Consider the following 23,090-nt stretch of genomic DNA (forward strand, 5'->3'; position numbering starts at 1 on the left):
ACCATTTGTGGTTGCATATGCTGTAAGAGCAGTGTGTTTGCCACAAGAGAAAATTGAATAGTTAAATGCCAATGGGCAATGCGTTTTGCCCAAGTGGCAAGCCTCACGAGGGAGGACTCGGGTAGCCTTGTGAGTAAGAATGTTTAAGAGAAGAGACTAGGAAGGGTGGGGGCTAGTTGAGAAGCCCACCCTCCTATCTAAATTGGTAGTGAAAAAGCTGGTGCCCATGGAAGAGACGGTTCAGCGAGAAAAGCAGGATCGGGCCCAAGCGGGCAGGCAATAGATAGAGATTGGAGAACAGGTTGGAAACTTTGAGGGCATAGTGGAAGGAAAGGAGTAAGTAATTATAAGCATGGGGATTTCAAATCCCCAGGATAATAATTGAAATGGTAAAATGTGTGTAAGACAGAGTCTTTGTACCAAGGTGCAAGGCTCTCCTTTCTTCTGCTGAATAAAGCAACTCTTCCTTATCCCTGTCTGGCTGTTATTGGCTCTCAGCTAGGTGGACCCGATATTTTGGTGACAGTTACTGGCGATTCCGGTTAATGAATTTCTGTCTTATACATTTAGGCGTTAGGTGTGTGGACGGAACTGAGCCTCTCATTTGTAATTCCTCAGAGTGGAAGTCATCGCGTGCAATGAAGCTCTGAGGTTGAATTGGGATCCTTCTGTCCCGTCCCCTGTAGCGGTCAGTATTAGTAGAAATTCCTGTAATAGGATCCTATTAGGCCATAATTCCCTCTGTTCTCTGTGTAATTCTCTGTTAGAGTATCAGCAGGCAGATGGGTGGGTCTCTGGTAAAACCCTCTAAGGATAGCCCTTTGAATTATATGTTAAGTAAATGGCCTTTACCCGGTGTTCAGGAAAGAATAAAGATTTGAATTTGTTTTTGGGTAACAAAATAGCAGATAAAAGATCTGGTAAAAAGAGAGAGAAGGACAGTGCCCCTGGCTCTGTGTGGTGGAGCTGTCACTTTACTAGGGGTGCATGGAGATTTTGTAAGCACAAAAGAAACAGTTACACCTTGTGTAGAAATTGATGTGGCTAGTGTTGTGGAAATTGAATTGTGGATAGGATGTGCATTTTCCCCAGAACATGTGCAGTGTATATTGTAGCAGAGGTAAAAGAAATGCAAACCTACCAATATAGGTTGTGTTGTCTCTTTCAGATCACTGGGTGTTTGAAAGCAGGAGTTAGAAGTAAAAGGCAATCAAAAGTCTGTGAAAGTTAATTGTGACTTCTTAAGTAAGAATCTTTAAGCTGTGGATAGCTTTGGATCTGGAAGCAAGCCAGAAAGCATCTGTATTAATGCAATTTTCTAACTAATAAGGTAGAAGCCACTGAAACCTGGGCTGCCTATGAAACAAATACAAGGAAATATGGGATAATTCCTCTGTTTTGTCTAAAATCAACAAGAGTATGTGTATATAAAGGAAATATTTTAAGCAATGACTGACTGCCCAGAAGGGGTAGACCTCTGTTCTTTTGTCTTTCAGATCATCAGAGAAAACGGATACCAGCTGAACAGCATTCAATGTACCATGCATTTACTGGTACAATAGGAATTATTTTTGTGTTCTTTGTCCTGTCTTGTGGTGTTTGTCTTGTGGCCAGAATTGTTGGGTTTAATATTTTCATAAGACAGTCAAGTTCAAAATTAAATAGAAGGGTTAAATCAAAAAGCAGATACTTGTTTTTATTCAACTTGGAATACAAAAAGTGTTTGGATAAATCAGGAAAATGTGATATACTAAAGTCTAATACATTTGCTTAAGTAAGAAAAAAAAAACTTCATTGGCCAGATTTTTTTAATTGAAAAATATTGTTGTTAAAATTTGCATACCAACAGTCTTTGGAAGCAAGGACATGGAAGGTTAACCCACTCCCCATATTGCCCATTGGATCTTTCTGGCTACCTCAGATTTCTAGCCAGAGGGCTGGGGAGGGAGGAAAGCTATTGGACACCTGAGGTTGTACCGAGTGGACTCCTCAAAAGTGGGTGTGCTTGTCCTGGTTTGTTGCTCCAAAGCTCTGTAATAAAGTTATTTTACTGGAAGGGTGTACATGGCATACATTGAATAATAAGACTAATGTACTGTATAATGGCAATGTGTATGTGTTCATTGTTGGGAAAAGGTGTATGAGTGAAAAGTGGAAGTTTCCTTTGTAGGTTAAAAGAAGTCAAGAAGGGGAGAAGGAAAAAGAACAGAACGAGTTAACTGAGGAAAAATAGCTAGCAAGCTCAGTCCAAAGATAAGATGCTGGCACCATCCAAGGACACTGCCCACAGCTAAGACTTGGCTGATAGCCAAGAAAAGGGGGGCCTGAATGTTCCCAAGCAACTATGAGATCTGCAAAACACTGCCAGGCATTAATGAAATGTGTTAGGTTTCTTTTCTCACAGATAAAAGAAATGCTACCCAAAGACCCTAGCAGCCCTGCCATTCATTGAAACAAGGAGACTGAGTCTACGTAAAGTCCATCAACGAAAGACTGCTTTGGCTCCACACTGGAAAGGCCCTTTCCAAGTCCTGTTAACCACCACCACCACTGTGAAGTGCCAAGGACTACCTGCCTGGACCCATGCTTCTCACTGTAAAAAGACCCCTCCACCTCGGGAGGACTCTCCGACTGATGATAAGCCTATTTCTCCTTCTAGCTCTGCTGTGTCTTCTGGACAGCAGGAAAAAAAAAAAAAAAAGACAAGGTGAAGTGCTAGTAACCTCTCCCTTGTCCACTGACAGACCTACTGTGCCTCTGGATTTTTCTAGAAGAAGCAAAACCATTACAGGGTGATGTGCTAGTAACCTCTCCCCTGTATGATGCTAAACCACACTGTTTCAGGAAAAGAGAAGAAAGAACACTTGCTTCATTGAAACCACAAAGTCCAGGGATTCCTGACTACAAGAGACATTAAGAACTGACCCTGGTGAAGAAACAAAGAATTATACACTGGCAGGAAGAAACTTGAGGGACCCATGCTTGGGAACGTGGTATTGATTGGATTTTGGGGTTTATTCTACAGGCTGCGCCCTGTGTTTTGGATAAGTCCTTCAGCATGTATTGCCCTCCCTAATTGGATTGTAAATGATAAGTACCAAAGGCACCTTGTTGCCATTGCCCCTGCCATCTCCTCCATTACACTATTACCCCTGTAACACATCCAAATACAGACAATGCCATATATTTGATAAAACCAATGACTAAGGCCTTCACACTTTAGTGATTTATTTAAATATTGTTTGAAAAAATATATTTTTAAGGTTCAGGATATCCCATATAAGCGAACAATTGAATGGATCAGTGGAGATAAAAGTATATGATATCACTACCAGTGAACCCCAAGAATTTATAATTGCTCACAGGGGGCTGCCATTAGATTAGCACAACAGAGGGCTTGGGTTATTTCCTCTAGAAAGAAGAGACACTTGACCGGATCCCTGTGGGATGGGGCCAATAGTGCAGCAGCAGTGTGGAATATTTTTAAGAACCAAGAACATGATGAGAAATTGGGGCAACTAGAGAAGGCCATTGGCCTTGTTTCTGGAGCACAACTAACCCAGGTACAGGCTGGAGTTGGTGAGTTACCTGTTATTTCTGCCCTTAGTTGAATGACCTAGAAGTGGCTGACAGAGATGGTATTGAATATCACTGAGGCTGGGAAGGCATTGCAGTGGGATCTAGCATGTTCAGAAATTCAGGATTTCCTGAATGACCAGCTAATGGCCATTCGGAATGATCTAGAGCATCAGGCTTGGCCCACTGCCCTTACAGACACATCAGGAGTACCATCTGATCTGTGGCCATGGAGACATACTTGGAAACTTTCTGGGTGGAAGTGCAGACGTTCTCAGTGCTCCTTCCAAGCATATGGACCGGTTGGGGGGTGTGGGCTCCCACATACCGAATCCTGCCGGGTCCATGGGGAGGATGCATGTGGGATTGGGTAATTCACCGAGACATCTGGGAAATTAGACCTCCTGGTATGCCCAATCGATTTTTAGTCAGTGCTCCTGGGATTACATCTGACATTTGGATGGGGTTAGGGGTTAATGGACATTTTGGCTGTTACAACCCTCACAGCTTCAGTGTATCCGTAAACTGAAGCCAGGAGAAGTTGTTACTCTTCATGACTACGTTTGCTGGGAGGGTAGGGGACAAGGAACTACCCTGACAGGACACTTATTTTTTTAAGCTAATGATAGCTGTGTGTATGTTAAAGCCACCACATTGCAAGACATACATTTTAATCTCATTACCACTGCAGGCAATCATATTATTTACTGGCCTGCAGATAGAATTTTGCAAGAAGTCCTTAGGTTCCAGATACCCTTTAATTGGACTAGTTTAGTACCTGATCGATTTCAAAATTTGCTTTCACTGTTACCAGAGGTTCAGAAAATCTCTGAAGTACAAGGGCAAATTCACATGCTTCAAAATATGTATCAAGTTAAAAAGTATGCCTTTCACACTTATAGAGTATCTACCTTATGTACTAAATATGATGTATTGTGCTTTATGACAAAGGCTGTACAACAACCCCATTATAGTATTGCTATGGGAATGTTATTGCTTGTATTGTTATTAGTTAGCTTAGGATTATGTTGTTGTTGTAAAAGACGTAATAATAGTAATACCTTTCATGTTCATGCTAATCATGCATTGTCATTGCATCCAATCAAAACCCCTAAGGTTGAAGCATCTGATTTAGAATCAGAAGTCCAGGACTTGATGCAAATAGAGATTTGAGAATGTTTGTTGTACTAGAAGTACAAAAGGGGGGGTTGTGGAAGCAGAGAAAAGAACTGACAGAAGGGAACTGTAATGCATGACGTTTGTTAGCAAGAGTCAGGCTAACTGTAACCCTGATAACGCGAGATTTGTAGAAGCGAGGATTGTGTGAGGCGGGTGAGAAAGAGCTGTGTAAGAAGTTATGATGACCTCAGCATAGATAAAGTGTAGAAGACCTTGGGTAGATAAGGTATAGAAAATAATTGTATGTTGGCAAGAGTCAAAACAACTGAGGAAATGAGATATCAAGATGGCCTATGTATAAACAAAATGCAACTGTTGCTCATTATTGTCTGTAACAAAAGGTATAAATGCTTGCTGTAATTGTTTACCTGTTGAGAGACCTGTTTAGCTCTCTCCCTCTGCACATGTGAGAGTTAATAAACATCTGACTTGCTGTACCAAAACAAATAGTGAGAACTCAGTTTTTCTCCGACACTGGGGACTGGCTGCCTCAGGATTCTGGGGGTGGATTCTAGGGCACAGGGTACAATCATGCCCCGGTCTGCAGGAATCAAGATTCTTTCGCACCCGAGGACCGTTTGGAGTTCTGTGTGGAATGAGCTGATTTCCGTGGAGCTGAGGTCTCAGTCTACAGCGTGAAAGAAAGATCCCATAACACTCAGTGCAAGAAATATGTGTAACCCTTCTGCCAGGCCAAGTTGATAGCAGCAAGGGCCGGGTTCAGTACATAGGGGTCCCTTCCCAACAGCGTGACACAGAACCAGCTCGAGCCCCCACCCAGTGACCTGGGAAAATCTTACACAAACCCCTAGGCGCCTCGAAGAGGCAATATTTCCCCTCTTGCAAGCACAGAGCCTCGGTGTAGCAGAAAATGTTTAATAACATGAGGTAAACGACATAGCATTAAATTGGGAAAACACCACAACTAGAGTTCATAGACCAAACCATGAGAGAAGACCCACCCCAGCAAATTGGGCCGTGTCCTCTCCCGTTGGTTCTTGAAACCAGCGACCGAAGTCCCAAAAGTCCACCGATCCCAAAGTCTCTTGGGTCCAGCAACCCAAGAATCACAAAAGTCCCAAAAGTCCGACAACCCCCCAAGGTCTCTGTCCCTGATCAGTGCAGCCCCAGAGTTCAAAAAGGGGGGGGGTGAGCAGGGTGTTAAGGGGCACCTTACGTGATCCGAGGCCAACCTGGCTGCTTCTCCGTGGGGTTCCACCGCAGCCTTACCACGAACTGCTCCACTCCACCCGCAGTCACACTCCTGCCGTCCCACGATCTGCTCTGGCAGCTGCTCCGCTCCGCTCACCGACCTGTGAGCCGCGCCGCTCCGCTCACTGACCTGTGAGCCGTGCCGCTCCGCTCTCCGACCTGTGAGCCGTGCCGCTCCGCTCCGCTCACCGACCTGTGAGCCGTGCCGCTCCGCTCCGCTCACCGACCTGTGAGCCGCACTGCTCCGCTCCGCTCCAGCCATCCCTTGGGCTGCTCCCACAAGGCTCTGCTCTGCTAGCTGCTCCTCCAGCCGCTCCGCTCACCGACCTGTGAGCCGCTCCGCTCACCCCTGCTAAGCTAACTTAGCAATCAGGCTCCCCCACTAGTTAACACAGCCTCAGTGATCTCAGCTCTTAAATAGCTTTAGCTCTTTTGTGATTTCAGCTCTTAGTAGGGGAGCCCCAGTGCTGGTGCACTATTGGCCCAGAGTAAATTCAGCTCAGCAGTCTGTAACTAGACTCCTAAGGGAATCAAAGTTAGCTCTGACATTCAACAGTGGAGAGAGGAGGAGGTGCAATTGGTGTTTCAGGCCCACAAAAGGGACCCACACCACCAGGTACCAATACCTGCCCCCAACCTCTCTCAATTCACTGGGTTTTGTAACCCATGCCCCTTGACAAGCAAATGCTACTTAGGTAATGGTGAATGACTCACCCAGTCCTTCTGTCATACACCAGTTCCACTGGCCTTGATTCACAGAATCAGGGTAACAAAACTTTATTCTTCCTGCCCCAATAACAGAGAAACTGGGGATCCCACACCAGCCAAAGTAACCACTTTGAGTTGCTGTTGTTTCCTGCCAGGCGAGTGGGTGTGCCTATGCAAACAAGATCAGCCCCTGGAGTTCTTTTCCACACTCGCCATAATTCACCACCAGATGTCAGGGTAGAGCTCATCCTGACTCTGCTTACATCTGGGAACGTACCAGTATTAGTGCATGGAGGCCAAGGAGAGAATTGGCCCTGGAGACTCGAGTCCTCTTTTATCCTCAAATCTTCTCTCTGCAGGCCAGAGTTGAAGAATATTAATGGGGCCTTTGGAGGAAGGTTGCACTGCCGTGACCTCTGCTGCCCCTGCTCTGAGGCTGGGAGCACGCATGCCAGCTGGCCGACGAGTTTGTGAACAGTCGGGCAGGGGATAACAGGGAGGAGTCCCAAAGGAACAGGCCCGCCACAACTCAGAGAGAGTGTCACCATGGGACCTCCCAGCGGGGAAATACAGAAAACCTCCACCAAAGGGGAACATCCAGCGTCAGGTCCGCCTGACCCGCTCGAGGGGACCCACGGGACATGGGCTGCTATCACTGTGGCCAGAGAGGCCACATACGGGCCCAGTGCCTCAGGCTCAGGGACAGACTGAGCAAACCCAACCCACAGAGGGTTGACTGGGTAGAGACCCAGCCGGGCGAGAGGCAGCATTCCCAGGGAAGGGGGGCTGGCAGAGTACCACCTGCTAAGGAGGGAGGAGAGCTCCAGGCCAGCTCCTCTGGGGGGCTGGATGCTCCAGACTCAGGGTTTTTGGTTTACAGGGTGGGCGCGGGGCTGTCCCTGCGGAGCAAGTGCCTTGTTCCCAGGGCCGGCTCTAGGCACCAGCAAAGCAAGCAGTTGCTTGGGGCAGCAGATTTCCAAGGGGTGCAAGAATCCAGCCTGGGAGCTGAGAACCAACAGGGGGCCCTGGGAGCTGTAGTTCCTTGGTTAGCTCCCTGCCCATAGAGCCAGCCCAGGAGCAGGGAAAGAACCACATTTCCCAGCATTCCCTTGGCCACTAGCAACAGGAAAGGGAGGGGGAAGGAATATGGAACTGAAACCTGCAGCTTGCTGTGAATGGTAGGGACAGAGCCAGATCTAGGTTTTTTCTGCCCCCCACCCCAGCCCTGGGCTCTCCCCTGCCCACACCCCCTGCTGCCCCAGCTCTGGCCCCCACCTGCCCCCCCCCCCCCCGCTGCCCCAGCCCTGGGCACTCCCCACACCCACATCTCCTGCCGCCCCAGCCCTGGGCTCTTCTCCCCCCCCCCACACCCGCACTCCCTGCTGCCCCAGCTCTGGCCCCTACCTGCACTCCCCTGCTGCCCCAGCCCTGGGCTCTCCCCCACCCGCATCTCCTGCCGCCCCAGCCCTGGGCTCTTCTCCCCCCCCACACACCCGCACCCCCTGCTGCCCCAGCTCTAGCCCCCACCTGCACTCCCCTGCTGCCCCAGCCCTGGGCTCTCCCCCCACCTGCACCCTCTGCCACCCCAGCCCTGGGCTCTTACCCTCCCTCCCCCCCGCATCCCCAGCTGTCCCAGCTCCGGCCCCCATCCGCACCTCCTGCCACCCCAGCCCTGGGCTCTCCCCCGCCCACACCCCCTGCCACCCCAGCTCTGGCCCCCACCTGCACTCCCCTGCTTCTCCAGCCCAGGGCTCTCCCCCCACCCACACCTCCTGCTGCCCCAGTCCTAGGCTCTCCCCCAAAGAAGGAATTGGGGGGACTAAATGGATGGTGCACCTCTCTATCTGAAGCCTAGCAAGGGAGGTATGTGGATCCCACTAGAATTTAAAATGAAAAGTAAGGGAGGGGAGGCTCTGGACCTGGGCAGCTTTAAATACAGTACCAGGCACTTAGGAGGATTTCCACTTCTGAGCCATGGAAACAGAAATTGACTTTTCCTTTCCAGATATAGCTAATATTCAGAAAGGGAATCTAGCACCTGCCTTCCAGATTTGAACACCCTCAACATTCAGGAGTGCTCAAGCTCAGTTTGGGCAGCTGTTACTTCATTTCTCCCAAATCAAATATACTGATCCACTGTAACTTGCTGTAGAAAAAGTAGAATAAATTGAGCAAGAAATGCTTCCCAGTGGTTATTAGGACTGGAATTGCTATTTTCAACAGCCATTGCTTTTTTTTTTTTTAAGTTTTAGTTGTATTTGTTTAAAAGGAAGACAGTGATATTGCATTGGCAAATTGCCCATAGAAACAAAGAGTGGAACAAAAGAATAATAAAGGCACCTCAACTTTTCCTCATTTATGTAGGACAGTCTTATAATATGCATCCAGACATCCTCCAATCACACAAGCTGAAAATTGTTCCACTTTACTGCAGTTCTGTAACCATATGGGAACCAATCCTGTCTGTGTTCTGTGCACACCCAAAATTCCTGCTGAATGACCCGCCCTGGGAGCGAGTTACCAGTGACCCAGGGCTGGGGCGGCAGGAGGGTGCAGGTGGGGGGGGGGGTGAAGAGGAGAGCTCAGGGCTGGGGTGGGGGGCAGCCAAAAAATGTTTTGCTTGTGGCAGCAAAAAAACCTAGAGCCGGCCCTGTCTGTATGTATAAATATCTTCTTTCTGTATGTTCCATTCTATGCATCCGAAGAAGTGGGCTGTAGCCCATGAAAGCTTATGCTCAAATAAATGTGTTAGTCTCTAAGGTGCCACAAGTACTCCTGTTCTTTTTGCGGATACAGACTAACACGGCTGCTACTCTGAAACCTGTCAATAAATTCTAGAAAATGCTCTCCGACGGTCACCATTGCAGGGACATTTTCACTAGGTTCTGTTGTTGTTACAACATGCACCATTAAAGTCGTTTGATCCATATGGCTGATGTCAGGTGTGCAGTCCAGAATAACAGAGTAATGTCTTGCTGACTTCAGATCTACCACAATCTTCTGTTTGACTTTTGTTGCCAGTAACAGTATGATGTCATTTTGAATTGTTTTTCCGAGGTCGTGGGGTGTGTCCATTTCTTGGATGGTGACTCTTCTTAGATGCTCCTGGAGTACAGCGTCAAACTCCGCCATCAGCTCCACAATTTTAAGGACGTTTCCATTGTTTGGCACATGCAGCTGATCTGAAGTGCCACGCAGTGCTAGGTTTTGGGTAGCAAGCATTCTCACAATGGCAACGAGCCTTTTCAGAACATTTTGCCAGTGAAGAGACTCTGATGCAATCTTCTCTTGATGCTGATCATCTGTGGTGGTCTTTAACCTTAGTCTCATCTCAAGCTCTTTCCACCTATGGAATGCTCTCTGGTGATTTGCTGCCTTCTCATGGCATGCCAGATTTCTAGCCAGATTTTTCCAGTCCTTTGTTCCTGTAGAACCCAATGTGGCTGGAAGGGTTTGCAACAAAAACAGTATGCAGCATTCTAGGTTTTTGAATACATAAGCCATGGCCTCTCCACTTTGTCACCATTGGGGATTTCACACCAGTAATGTGTTGGATGGAAGTTACTATTTTCATTGTCTTTGAGGAACATGAAGTTTTTCACTTGCTGTGGCCCATGCAGTACAAGGAAGTCCCTCAGGCTACTGCTCAAGTGGGTCCACAGTCCTGGATCATCTAGATTTAAGGAACTAAACTCAGCAGCAGCTGTTTCTTGCACCTCCACCACACTCTTCTCTGATCTACACTTTTCTTCAGGAATGTGCCTGGTTACACCCATTTGAGATGGAGATATGGATGCTGCAGTAGCTGCCAGGTCACTTGCACTCTGACTAACTGGACGATCAGGCATCTCCTCACCACTCACGTCCTCACTGGGGCCGGAAGGCTCACCGTGAACATTTGTGTCTATGTATCTCAGGAGAGCTCCTTCCTGCTTAGATAGAAAAGCTTCCTTTCTTTTTCTGAATGCTGCCCCAAAGGGCGTTTTCTTCTTTCACTCATGACTGCTGTTCTGTGCCAGCTACAGTGGCTCTCAACACTCAATTGAAGGGGACAAATAAGCAGGCTGGTAGCAGAGTCTGAGTGAGGGAAGATATCAGCGTCTTAAGGGCCTAACTGGCTCCTACTATTTCAGTTGACTGCCTGTTCTCCTCAAGTGGGTTCAGGGAAGCAGCAGGAAACAGGAAGCTCCCTGAGAAGCTGATGTTAATCAGTCCAGGCTCCTGGGGGTGCTGGAGAGGTACATAAGAGGCTCCTCCTCCTCCTCTCTCTCCCTGCAGCTCCTGCTGCTTTCTGTTATTCCCTCTCACCTTTTCTCCTGTCTGCCTGTTATGTCTCTTGTGCCCTCCTTCCTCCAGCACAGCACTCCACCATCTCTGTGCATAGAGCAGAGAGAATACATAGGCACCCGCAGCAGACACAATTTTCTACACTCTGGGTTCTAGTGGCCCCCCCACAGCCTGGCACCTGAGGCGGCTGCCTCAGTTTGCCTCATGATAAGGCCAGCCCTGTCCTGTGGGCACGGAGAACCTAACTCCCATTGAGGTCAGCCAGGGTGGCTGGATGTGCACATTACAGGAAATAGACAGTCAGGGAGGCAGAATCCACTGAAAAAAACGAGTATTGCGAATTGCAACGCAGGCTCTCACTGGGTGGCTCTTTGTCCTGCCTCTGTTGGCTGGAGCGTGAGCAGAGCTTTATGAGACAGCTGCTGCGGCTGTAGCCAGCCATCGATGCGAGTTTCCCATCGTCTCTCTTCTGGCCGTGGATGCTCGACTGCAGCAGCTCCGCACAGGTCCCAGCCTCGCTCTTCAATGCCCATTCTCCCCGTGCTCGCATGGCGCTTCATGGACCATTGAGTAGCCTCATGACAACATCCCAGTTGTGGACACAGGCACCAGCAACCGATTCCCCAAGCCAAAGTCCCCTTGGCAATCCAGGGAGCCTTAGCCTGGGTTGTCTGGAGCGCAGGGTTTGGCCCCTGGTGACTGCAGACACTGCACGTGCTGCACAGCCGCACGGTGACTCCTGTGACCCCTTTAGCCCATCAGCACTCGGCTCTCCCGCATTCTGCTGAGCGCCTGAGATCTGGGGGAACAGAAACCCTTTGTTAGAGACGGAAAATCTCCTCCCAGGAACACTCTGTCAGTGGCTGCCAGAGGCCTTCCCTGTGAAACCCCAAATGTGCAGCCCCTCGGGTTCCCACAGCGGAGATCTCTGCTCTTTCACTGGTCACCTGTGGCTGCAGTCTCTGACGGGGGAATGAGGAGGGGTTTTTGCCAACGATCCCTTCTACAGCGCCCATAATGGAAGGAGGTTTGGCCTTGTGATGTGAGGCCCGGGTCTGAGAATCCGGGCTCCTGGGTTCTGTGACTCTGGAAGGGGGCGTGGTCTAGTGGGTGGAACTGGATTGGTTGACAATGAGTGAGCGGAGCTTGTGCTGAAGGACCCTGTTTCCATCCCCCCCAATTCCTGTGGTGTCTACATGTGGCCATGACTTTACTTACCTATCAGTGTAGGTTGTTCAGACTATTCTTGGACACATTCTTACATCTGCTGCTGGCCATCCCTGAGATGTAGGTCCTTCATCCACACAAGGACAGGGCATATCAAGGTCGATCCAGCAGCTCCCATCCAGTCTTCACCTCCTAATGGCTGGCGAGTCTGAGCCTGACCAGAGAAAGACAGGGTGGTGTTCTTCAGGGGAATCTGCTGGAGCTCCTCTATCCCCTATTCCACCTCACTCCCCCGCACGCTAAGGGTTTTCCAAAGATACCACTAATCTCGGATAAACAAAGCAGCCAAGATGAGGTCAGTGTGGGTGGATTTACTGAGCAGACTGGTTCTAAGGGAAGAACAGATTTCTTCCCTGCTCTAGGGAGATTCCCCTAGGAAAAGTCTCTGATGGCGGGGATGGGGGCAATGGAAGCCCCCAGCCCCTTGAATGGCAGGAAACCAGGACGCGGGGAGTTAAGGGGTGTCTCTATCCTGCTGCAGGGAGCAGACCTGGAGAGCAGAAAGGACACTAGTGGCATTGTAGGAAAGACAGTGACTTCTACCTGTGAAGGTGGCTGAAGCTTCTTGCAGACACTAGAGTCCAGGATCCTTACACCTCTTTTGGGGATCCTTTTCCTAGGAATAAAATCAGGACACCACACAGAGAATGACATCTGAATCCCAGGTCTGGGATCCAGGGAAAAGGGATGGTCTCAGCCAGGCTACGTACCAGGAACCTGATTTTTGTCCCAAGAGCCACAGTTATCCAGATGATGTTTTCTTCCCCATTTGCTTTCAGGTTATTTACTCACAGTATTCATTTGTTCGCTTTGCCGTGTTTCCACTCTCTGCATCTGATCATCGGTTTAAGTAACATTCTTTCCGTTTTTGCTTCTGTTTCCTCTTATGACAGGGTAGCATCTGCTTAGCATCTGAAAAAAATCAATTAATAACAAAATCCTGATTCTACATTGAAGAGGAAAGTTTCTGAGAATTTGGCTGCAGAACTTTAGTGTCTGCATATTTCATTCACTGTTCTTTATTCCGGTGCAGGTCTGACGCAATCTGCCCACCCAAGAATGCCCACATGAAGCACAGGGTGCCCTGAGAATACCCATTAAAAGAGAGGAAGAGAGTAGATTAAAAGCGGGGAAAAAATCCAAAAAATCCAATGCATCAGCACTTCTCGGCATCATTGAAGCACGAGTCCTGGGCGCAATACAGGTTAACAATGCCCCTGGTTCTTTCCCACTAGAACACATCCGACCAGAAAAAGCCCTTCAGCCAATTATTTCCTTACGCTCTGAAGGGGTGAAGTTCAGCCCTGTGCAGACAGCCAGGACAAAGTCTGCGCATCACAGCGGGTTTCAGTGGCACTTCACTGCACCGGTGCTGTGAGACGTCGGTGGCATACTTTCCCTCCTGGATTGGAACAGCCGGTGGGAATCCTGTGAGGTACAGAGCAGAGAGACGTTTGGGCCACAACGTTCCCCTCAGAGGCTGAGCTTCTGCAGACTTTTGGGATGGTCTCATCTGAGGAGGAGGATTTTGGCCAGCCCTAGTTCAGAGCTTTCAGTCACCTCAACCGGTGATTCTCTGGCACAACTGATCTAATGTAGCTGAACTTTTCGGGCCTTGCCCCCACCTCCGACACCCCTTGTACCTCACCATTGCCCTCTAACAGCCCCTGTCCCTTCTCTTGATCCCTGCCAAGCCCAAATACAGAGCCTAGCTCATGCTCCTCCTCTCCTAGCCCTTCTCCTTACACGATCTTCCCCTACCTCTGACAGACTGATCACTGTGCCCTTCCCCAGCTCCTGGAGGAACCATGGCTCCTCGGGACAACCTGGCAATGGGTGGCTTCTACCTCCGGGTGGGGTGTGTGGTTTTCCATCTACGCATCAGTGAGAGCCAGTACTTCTCGATTTCACAGGATGAGGTTATGGCTCCCCAAGCCGGGCCAGCTGCAGGCTGCATTGCTGTAGGCGACATGGACAGATCCCAGAACCTGGAAGACAGAGGAGGGAGGAAACCCCTGCTCATTTCCCTGTCAGAGCCCCCTTCAAAGATGGGCCAAGAGGGGAGGAGAGGATGAAGGGCAGAAAGTGAAGCTGCCCTTGTGGAGAGGGCACTCCTGTAGAACCCACTCCAGTTCCCAGCTCTCCCCACATTGCTAGGTGTGACCTTGGAGAGGTCACTTCATCACCTTCATTCTCTGTCTGTAAAATGGCGGTACTAGTCCCCCCACAAGGAGGAGAAGGGAGGAGAGTCCCATTGTCTGTGAGGGGCTCGGACACTATGGGCCTGGATTGTGCAGAGTGAGGGAAGAGACCCAGAGTTTGCTCCCTAGACCCAGGGGAGGAGGATGGGATCAGAAGGTCAGCCAAGGGGGATGAGTCAGGAACTGCTGCAACAGATGGGACTTAGGGATTCAGTGATTGCCAGGGACTTTGTACCTCCCGTCAGCAAATGGCTTCCCTCTTGTCATCAGCAGTCCGGACACTATCTGAACTCCTTCCTAGTGTCCTCGAGGGGCTCCCTTCGTTCTTCTTGACGGTGACCCAGGTCGATAGCTGGGAAGTTCGGAGAGGCGGTTCGTAGCATGGCATGAAATCAGTGGGAAAGCTACATTGAGCAAAAGAAAGGTGTCATTGGCCTTTGCAAACTCGGAACTGATCTGTCCTCTCAATCGACGCTACACGTTCACAAGGGGATGAAGCGCGCCATCGTGGTCAGGTGATCTATGAGAGTCAGTTCCATCCTGTGGCCATTTGAATCAGTGAAATTCCTGGCAATGGTTGCCCATGGCCAGGGCAGGGTCTCCAGAGGCCTGAGATGCCAAGAAGTTTGGTGCGTGGTGCCTTGGTGAAAGCGCAGAAGTCACGTGAGTCAAGCTAAGTCTGAATTTCAGCGCACATCTGGCACCACCAAATGAAGCAGGCCCTGGTGGTCATAGTAGATGCGTCTACTTCCATGATGAATGCTGAGCCTCCGAATAGGTGCAGTGGGGAAGGCAATTCTGAGCTGTTTGCGGGCTTGTTGGAACTTGGGTGACCAAACGAATGTGGCCGTTATGTGGAGGAGAGCTCTCGTGGGGGTTACTGGCTCTGAGAACCCTGGGCGGAAGCAGCAGTAAAGCGGGTGAAGTCTAGGCAGCGCTGCTCTTCTTGAGGACTTCAAACTTCGTCCCATCGATCAATGGCTTCCACTTTATTTGGATCAATCGTAACACCTTCTGGGGAGAGGATGTACCCCAAAACCTCTGTGGGGAGTTGGCTGGAGGTACGCTTTTCCAATTCCGTGTTGAGACCATGCTGCCGAAACCTCTCCAGGTTCGGGTGTGGTGTGCGTGCTGCTCTGGGTTCTCCAGAAAGAGAAGTCTGTCACCTGAATAGATGGCACTGTGTGGCTCCACAATGTCCCCAAATACATCACTGATGACGTGTTGCAAGGCCAGGGGACCGTTAGTTCACTCCAATGGCCAATCAGACAGTTAAAATATCCGTAGTGTGCTTTGAAATCTGGTTTCCATTTGTCCCCTGCCCAAATGAGCGTTAGATTGGAAATCCTCGCAGATGAAGTTTGATGAACAACTTTGCAGATTTCCTGTGAGCCAACAGTCGTGGGATTCACAGCAGGGGGTAATGGTTCCAAACCATCACTTTTCTCAGGGGCTGATTGTCTAAAGAGAGGCGTAGTAGAGTCCCACATTTCTTCTTCCCAGAAAGGGCCTGGGCACCCGTGGGAAACGCATATTTGCTCATAAACTCTTAGGACCGGTTTTCAGGACTGTACGCAGGGAGAGCCACTAATTCTGGTTCCAACGATGTGTAAATACTGGGGAAGGCAACTTTCAACCAAGGCTGTAGGTCAATAGAGCAGTCATAGTCCCGGTGCAGAGGTAATGAGTCCCCATTTCTTTCAAAGGTACCCATGTAATCCAGGCATGTATCAGGAATGCCGGGTGTCTGAGTCAAGAATGGTGGAGTAGGTCCAGGGGCGGAAGCTGGTTAAAGGAACTCCAACATTTTCAGTCATTTCCATTGCACAATTCCAGTAGGGGCAGCATCGGGCCAGGCTCATGTAGTGAGGTCATTGTTCACACCTGGTGCGGTGTGTCCCTGTTGCATACGGGCCACTTACTTGTGGAGAGTCTGCTTTTCTGCAAAAAGTTGCACCACCTAATGTCACGTCCTGCGTCTGATAATTAGGCCCAGTGGTTGGAGCGTAGGTCGCAGGGAGGTGCAGGATTGTGCCTAGGCTAAGAGTGGTGCTAGAATCAAGGTCCAGGAACACACCAGGGTCAAAACCGAGATCAGAGTCCATCGACGAAGCAGAAGCAGAGACAGTGCCTAAGTCCATGCCAGAGGTCGTAGCCGGGTAGTCAGAGACCAAAGATCAGCCAAGTCAATGTCAAGCCAGAGTCCAGATACAGGCCGAGGGTCAAAGCCGGGTAGTCAAACTCCGAGTGCTTGGGGAAGATCAGGAGGAGAAGGCAATGCTGGAGCGGCTCGGTGTGGTGCCTGGAGCAGGACTAGAGAAGGGCAAGGAGAATACGGAACCAGGGTGGGTAGCCAACATCTGGAGCCAAGAAGGGTCACGCTGAAGTCATAACCAGAGACCGGAGCCAAGGGTCAAGCCAGAGTCAAGAGCGAGGAACCGGAGGGCAGGGCAGGGCAGGGCAGGGTGGTGCATGCAGGCGGGAACCAGGATGATTTACAGGTTCTCCTAGGCACTGTCCAGCTGGAGCTCTAGAGACCCCTCATTGGGAGACTCCCTTCCTAGGAATAAAAGAAAGAGAGCAAGATGACAAAGATGTCTCTGACCCTGGGGTCCAAGCCAAGGGGAGCTCCCACTCCGGCATAGTGCCAGGACCCCAGCGCCCTCCTGGTTCCTTTCACATTCAGAGACCCCTTAGCAGGAGGGGAGAATAAAGGGCAGAAAGCGAAGGTGCCCCTGGGGGAAAGGGACCAGCCTGGGACCCAGTCCAGTTCCCAGATCTACCCCCAGGAGTGTGTGACCAGGAGCACAGCCCTTCCTCTGTGTCTCAGACCCCTCCTGCCAGATGGGGAGGAGATTTCCTTGCCCCAAGGTGCTAGGGGGGAGTTTCATTCCTGGCTGGGAAGGGTTCAGATACCGGCTGGGTGGCTTGGGCCCCAGGTGAGGGATGGTCAGACATTCTCCGCGATGGGGTGACACGGGCCATGGGAAGCTCTGAGCAATGAGGGCAGGGGAGGAGCTCCACGTCGGTCCACCCCTCCCAGACTGCAATGGTTCCTGAGGATAACCCCTGGCTCTGCGGATGCTCTCATTTCTGGGCCAGCCCCACGGCCCTGACAGCCTGATGCTTCCGAAACTGGCCTCTGGGCATGGGGGCAGGGACCGTAACTGGCCTGGCCCCAGCTCCAGGGCTCGTGGAGGGGCATGGCGGTGAGAGCGAGGTGCTCAGCCTGGGTTTCTCTCAGTGCTGTGGGGTTTATGTCCACTCCCCCCAGCCCTTCTCCCCCAGGCCCAGTGAGACAGAGCAGTACCTGCGGCAGGGAGTGGGAGCTTCTGGTCATGCGAGGGGGGAGAGGGGACTTCAAAGGTGTCCCACTGCGCACAGCCCCTGCAGTGCTTTGGGCACCTGGCGCAAGCACCGGATGTAGAACAGGTGCGCCATGATCGTTGCGCTAACATCCTCCTGCTGAAAGGGAACAAGAATCAGTCAGAGACTCCAACACCCATGGCAATGAAGGGCATTAACGGCAACAGGAACCGGCAGAATTTCCACCCCACCCCTCCCCACGTCTGAGGGACGGATTCCCGCACCCAACCCCTGAGACGAAATCTTGTCTCCTCTCTAGTGACCTCCAACCCCACTTCCACCATTGTGGAATGAACTCCTGCCCCCATTCCTCTCAGGCCCCCCGGGAGAGCTGTTCTACCTCCCAACCCAGCGGTGGGTTCAGCTCCGCTCCCCAGAATCCCCTTAACCGCCCTCTCCCCCTCCACCTGAGGGGCTGGGAGGCTCTGGACAGTAGTGCTGGGGGGTGAGAGGATGTGGACACCTTTTCCCAAGGGATGCCCCTGTTGTTAAGATGATGACATGGAGAGAGGCTCTGGGGAATGGGGCACTTGATCAGCCTCTGCTGACTGACTCCTCCAGTTCTCCCAGAGCAGGGGGTGGCTGGGATAACACGATCCCAGAGCCCTAGGAACCGGCTTGAGGCCCTGAGGGGTGGGAAAGGCTCACAGAGGTCACATGGGGAATTGGCAGCCCCCAGTATGAGCAATGGCAGCATGTCGTGTTGATGTGATGAATGTTAGGAAATAGCCTTGCTGGAGAGCTGGGTCTGCCCTGCTTTGAGCTGCTCAGGGGACAAGCTGGCACCGACCAATGGCACCTGCCTGGGTTCATCCTCTCCTTGCTCCCAGGTCAGCGCATGGGGATGGGCTGGGAATGACTTTCAATGGCCTGGAGGTGAAAGGCCCTGGGGCTCCCTCCCCAATTGATCCTTCTTTGGTTACCTCATCCCCTATCAGCTGGCCAGCTTCCCCCAGGATGGAGTACGTTAGCACCAGCCCAGCCTGGCTGACACGGATCTGGGGGTCATGTATGGCCAGAAGCGCCGCCTGGAGGAAAGATCTTCTCTGGCCTTCTGAAAAGATCTGTCCAAAGACCTAAAACCAACAGCACCACAGCCCTTGTCAGTTGTCCATAACCAGGCTCCAAATCCCTCTAGTATCTCACAAGGTGAATAAGAGTCCTGGGGCAGCCAACCTTTGGGGTCCCATGGACCAAGGAACCCCCATCAGTAAGAGGTTGCAGGCACTGAGGAATAGCTCTTTCTGGAGCAGGATTCACCGCAGGTGCCATGACATGCTGGGAATGTGTCTGCGCGCTCTGGAACCAGCTCACACAGACAACAAAGGATCCCTACTACTCCCAGCAGCGATATCTCCTGCAGCTCACCCGCTAGAGGAAAGGGCCTTTTAGATCTGCTTCCATTCCCGCTCCTCACCCCACTGACATTCCCATGAGTGTCATGGTTCAGTGACTCAGCCCAGGAAAGGGGCTCGGTGTCCCTCACCCCAACGCCCAGCGCAGGGGCAGGTTCTGCTCCCTGACTCGCCATGGTGCTGGGCAAACCCCACACCCAGCCTGTGCTTCCACAGGGGGCAGGGACTCCAACGGGGATCTGGTTCGGCCATAGCTGGTGTGAGCTTCCCAACTCTCTGGCCCAGGGGCTCCCCTCTCAGACACCAGGGTGTCAGCCAGGGAGAGTGAGCGGAGCCGGATCCCTGGAGATACAATCCTCCATTAACTCAACCCCCCAGGGGATCCTTTGTATGCCACGTAGACATACATCCCTGGAACACACACAAGCCTGGACCGTTAGCAAGGCTCCAACCCAGAGTCCTCGGCCTCTTGCAGCCAAACACTGTCAGCTGGAAATAAGTATCATAGAATATCAGGGTTGGAAAGGACCTCAGGAGGTCATCTAGTCCAACCCCCTGCTCAAAGCAGGGCCAATACCAACTAAATCATCCAACAGATTTTTGCCCCAGATCCCTAAATGGCCCCCTCAAGGATTGAACTCATAATCCTGGGTTTAGCAGACCAATGCTCAAACCACTGAGCTATCCCTCCCTCTCCATAACACACTAACTGCAGGGGGAGACAGCTCCACACCTGAGCTGCTGCAATGCACCAGCGGAGAGTCCTTACCTCCCCCACCCTGGCCATATTTCTGTAGGCCAGGTGCTCGGTGTCCTTGAGCCTGTCCCGGGACCACAGATCGCTCGCCTCTTGGATGTTCAACCCTGGGGAAGAAATACACACCCATTGGGGAGGGTTGGCATCCGGTTTTAGTGCCTGTTTCCTTCTGTTCCCTTTGCTGGGTGAACACTGGCCGGGGTCCTTGGGGCACCCAATGGACCAGGCGGCTAAGTAGCCGAAGGGGGATTTGTCTCATTCATCACAGCAATCATGGACCCTTATGGCCATGGTGCTCTGGGAGTGGGCGCCTGTTAACAGTGGTGTCTAATACTGAGAACCCACCCACTGAAGTCAGGATCTGGCCCTAGCTACCCAACTGGTGACATCCTACAAGCTTTGTGTCCTTCTCCTGTGGTCCCTGCCCCTGCCCTCATGGTGGGCTCTTTCCCTCCACGTGTCTCAATAGCTCCGTTCCTGTCCCCTCACCGGCTGGCTGCCCCCTGGGTGGGCTGATTTCCCTGGGCTGGGGGACGGAGCCAGGCTCTGAGGTAAAGCAGCCAATTTCCCTGGCATGTTCGTCCCCTTCCTCTCTCCCTGAATTAGGGAGATGAGTGTGAGACATCATCTAAGCTGGGGTCGGTCTCAGAGGAGGGGGCTTCTTTCTGTAGGGTCCTTTGGCCAGCAAGTGGGGGGCCCGAAACAGGGGCCTTGTTTCCATTGAGGTCCCTCTGCCCTGCTGCAGTTGGTCTAACAGAAGAGGCCTTAGTTCTATTGGCGTCCCAATGGGCAGCTGGAGCTAGTCACCAAGGGACTCACTTCTATGGGGTCCCATTGCCCAGCTGGGTTTCTTACCCCTCCTCTGCAGCAGGAGCCTCTGCAGCCAATGTAGCCCGCTCCTGGCTTGCTGGCTGATGTCGTTGGCTGGGTCCGAGATGTACAGACCCAGCTGCAGCACAAAGTTGCCCGCCTTAGGGAAATCGGAGGAGGTCTGGTGGGAGGAGAAGAGCGGAATCCATCAACATTCTCCCTTCAGCTCCCCAGCTCCTCTGGGCCAGAGCTCTGCTCCCATCCATCTGTAGGAGGCGCTGAGGGAGAGGAACTAGAGCCCTCTTTCTCTCTGACCCCAAAGGAGCTTGAAGCAAAGGGACCAGGGCAAGGGCCCTCTATGAGCACTCGCTGCCAGGCTGCTCCAGAATAATAAGGGCCCTGAGGCCAGGCATGACCCTGCCAGCCCGTGGCCTGTGGAACGCAGTCCCTCATGGACCCAGGGCCGACCAATTAGCCAGGGGATGAGGAACTTGACTCAAGCCCTGACTCTGCAGGATGCTGGGGTCAAAGGTCACTTACGTCAAATCCGGGCAGGGAGATGGCGAATTGGAGCAGGGCAGCACTGCACCGTATGGCTCTAACTCTCTCCTGGGTGTTTTCGGACTGGAGCCAGAAATGGACGTGCTGCGGGAGAAGGAGGCAGGGGAGGGTCAGCGGGCAGGCGTACATGCTCTACAAACGAGCCTCTCTCCCTCCCATGGGGCTGAGACCTTGTGCTCAGGGGGGAATAGCTGACTCCTCATGTGGGGGTTCATGACACTGCCCACGTCTTGCTGGGCACAAGCTCATTGTCTCTCCAGGCTGGGACAATGTTCGGTCTTGGGGCTGGTCTATTTGCTCTGAACTCCTGATCCATGAACAGCACGTCAGGATCAAGGCACATGCCCTGGACCCCAGACCCCGGCTGCAAAGGCCTTGGTAGGATGGATGGAGCGGCCATGAGGACAATGCCTCCGGGAACTGCAGTGTCCCTAGGACAGAAGAGCTGATTCCCTGAGGCTCCTCCTGTATCTCAGGGTCTCCCTAGAAAGGAGCCAGAGACTTTTCTCAGAGGCCCATGTCCTGCATCTCACAGGGGTTTCAGTCTCTTAGTCCCCAGCCAGGCCTGGTGCTCACTGTTAGTGCGTAATGCTGCCATGCAGAGCTCTGGCTGACACTCCCAGCTCCTTCCCCTGCTCCCCTGCGCCCCCGCCCCGTGAGGCGTAAGGGTCCCAACATGGCACTGCACTGACAGCTCTGGGAACGTGTGGCCGCTTGGGTCCAAGCTGGGCGGACACAATGGAAACGTGACTCTTCTAGTCTCTCCTTTGCAGCCCTCCCACGGGGTTCAGGGGAAATTCCGCCCCAGATCCTCCCATTCTACTCACCTCCAAGAGGTGCTGCAGCTTGTCTGTGGTGGGGGTCTCGGTGAGCAGGCACCCGAGCATGGTGTCCAGGCCCTGTAAATAGGTGTTGTACAGAGCCTGCAAGAAGACAGAGCACCCGTCAGTCATGGGACATGGGGCTACACCAGTCACGGGACCAGGGGGGGTCTCAGGGGAGGCCTGGCCAGACCCAAAAGGCACATCCTGGCCTCTGCCATTCCCATCACTCCAGGGACACTTAGCAAGAGTTCAGGGCCGGATGCCTGCTGCCTCTTCAATCCTTGCTCTTAGCAGTTCTCTGCGCAGGGCCTGGCACCCAGCAGACTATGGTGGGAGGTAGGATCCCCGGGAGAGTCCAGGCAGCAGAGCAGAGAATGAGGAGAGGGAAGGCTGGGTTCAGCCACAGAGGGGTAACACAATCCCCCCTGGAGGGAAGGGCCCTCCCTGAGAGTTTGTGTTGTCCCCCCTCCGCCCTGCCTGGGCCTGTTCCCAGCTCTGCTCACCCCTCCCCTATTCTCAGCAGCTCCATCAAACCGAGGGAGCAGGGACCAGAGGCGGCTCCTGCTCTTGGGACGGAGAAGTAGGATCATGACCTACCTGGACGTGGATGCCATCCTGCCCAGTGCCCATGGCAAATACGCTATAAAGAAGAGCCCGCAGGAGGCGTGACTCCAGCTCCAGGGCAAGCGGCGGCTTCAGTTTGCTGGCAGGAGAGAGGAGCCCGTGTTATACTTGGCAGCACCGGAGTGGCGCTAGCACTGACAGGGACATGACCCCCCTCCCCCGCAGTGATCCCCTCCCTACGGCCACTCTAACGTTATGGGAGTGAAATCACCCCCCAGCCAGGAAAGAGGGGAAGTTCCCACCTCCTCTGCTGGGGGACGTGAACAGCCACAGCTGGGGGTAATCTAGGCCAGAGAGGATCTGGGACTCCCGACTCCGGACCCGATCAGCACCAGGGTTAGGGCAGCTGGATGGGGGGTCCTGGTACCTGAGGCCGCAAACCGCGTCCATGGAGCTGGAGATG

At 52.1% G+C, this 23,090-nt stretch overlaps 1 protein-coding gene and 1 long non-coding RNA gene across 3 annotated transcripts; both read right to left on the bottom strand.

Annotated features, from left to right (window-relative positions):
- Nucleotides 1-8,980: 8,980 nt before the first annotated feature.
- LOC135976835 (uncharacterized) lies at nucleotides 8,981-13,575 on the bottom strand. Of its 2 annotated transcripts, XR_010594127.1 has the most exons (4): nucleotides 12,982-13,575; nucleotides 12,733-12,805; nucleotides 12,181-12,343; nucleotides 8,981-11,761 (listed from the first exon to the last, which is right to left on the bottom strand). It is a non-coding gene; the product is annotated as an uncharacterized LOC135976835 (long non-coding RNA). The 2 variants fall into 2 exon arrangements; XR_010594126.1 differs by having other exon boundaries at nucleotides 12,733-13,567.
- Nucleotides 13,576-13,769: 194 nt separating this feature from the next.
- Nucleotides 13,770-22,194, bottom strand: LOC112061473 (maestro heat-like repeat family member 5). Its single transcript, XM_065574463.1, has 8 exons — nucleotides 22,067-22,194; nucleotides 21,219-21,323; nucleotides 20,724-20,859; nucleotides 19,881-19,975; nucleotides 18,680-18,832; nucleotides 17,701-17,855; nucleotides 14,626-16,950; nucleotides 13,770-14,177 (listed from the first exon to the last, which is right to left on the bottom strand). Exons 1-6 carry the CDS (start codon nucleotides 22,190-22,192, stop codon nucleotides 17,751-17,753), a joined length of 720 nt encoding a protein of 239 aa, XP_065430535.1. The 5' UTR covers nucleotides 22,193-22,194; the 3' UTR covers nucleotides 13,770-14,177; nucleotides 14,626-16,950; nucleotides 17,701-17,750.
- Between the last annotated feature and the right edge of the window lie 896 nt (nucleotides 22,195-23,090).

The sequence above is a fragment of the Chrysemys picta genome, chromosome 20, assembly GCF_011386835.1.
Source record: "Chrysemys picta bellii isolate R12L10 chromosome 20, ASM1138683v2, whole genome shotgun sequence".
NCBI lineage: Eukaryota > Metazoa > Chordata > Testudines > Emydidae > Chrysemys > Chrysemys picta.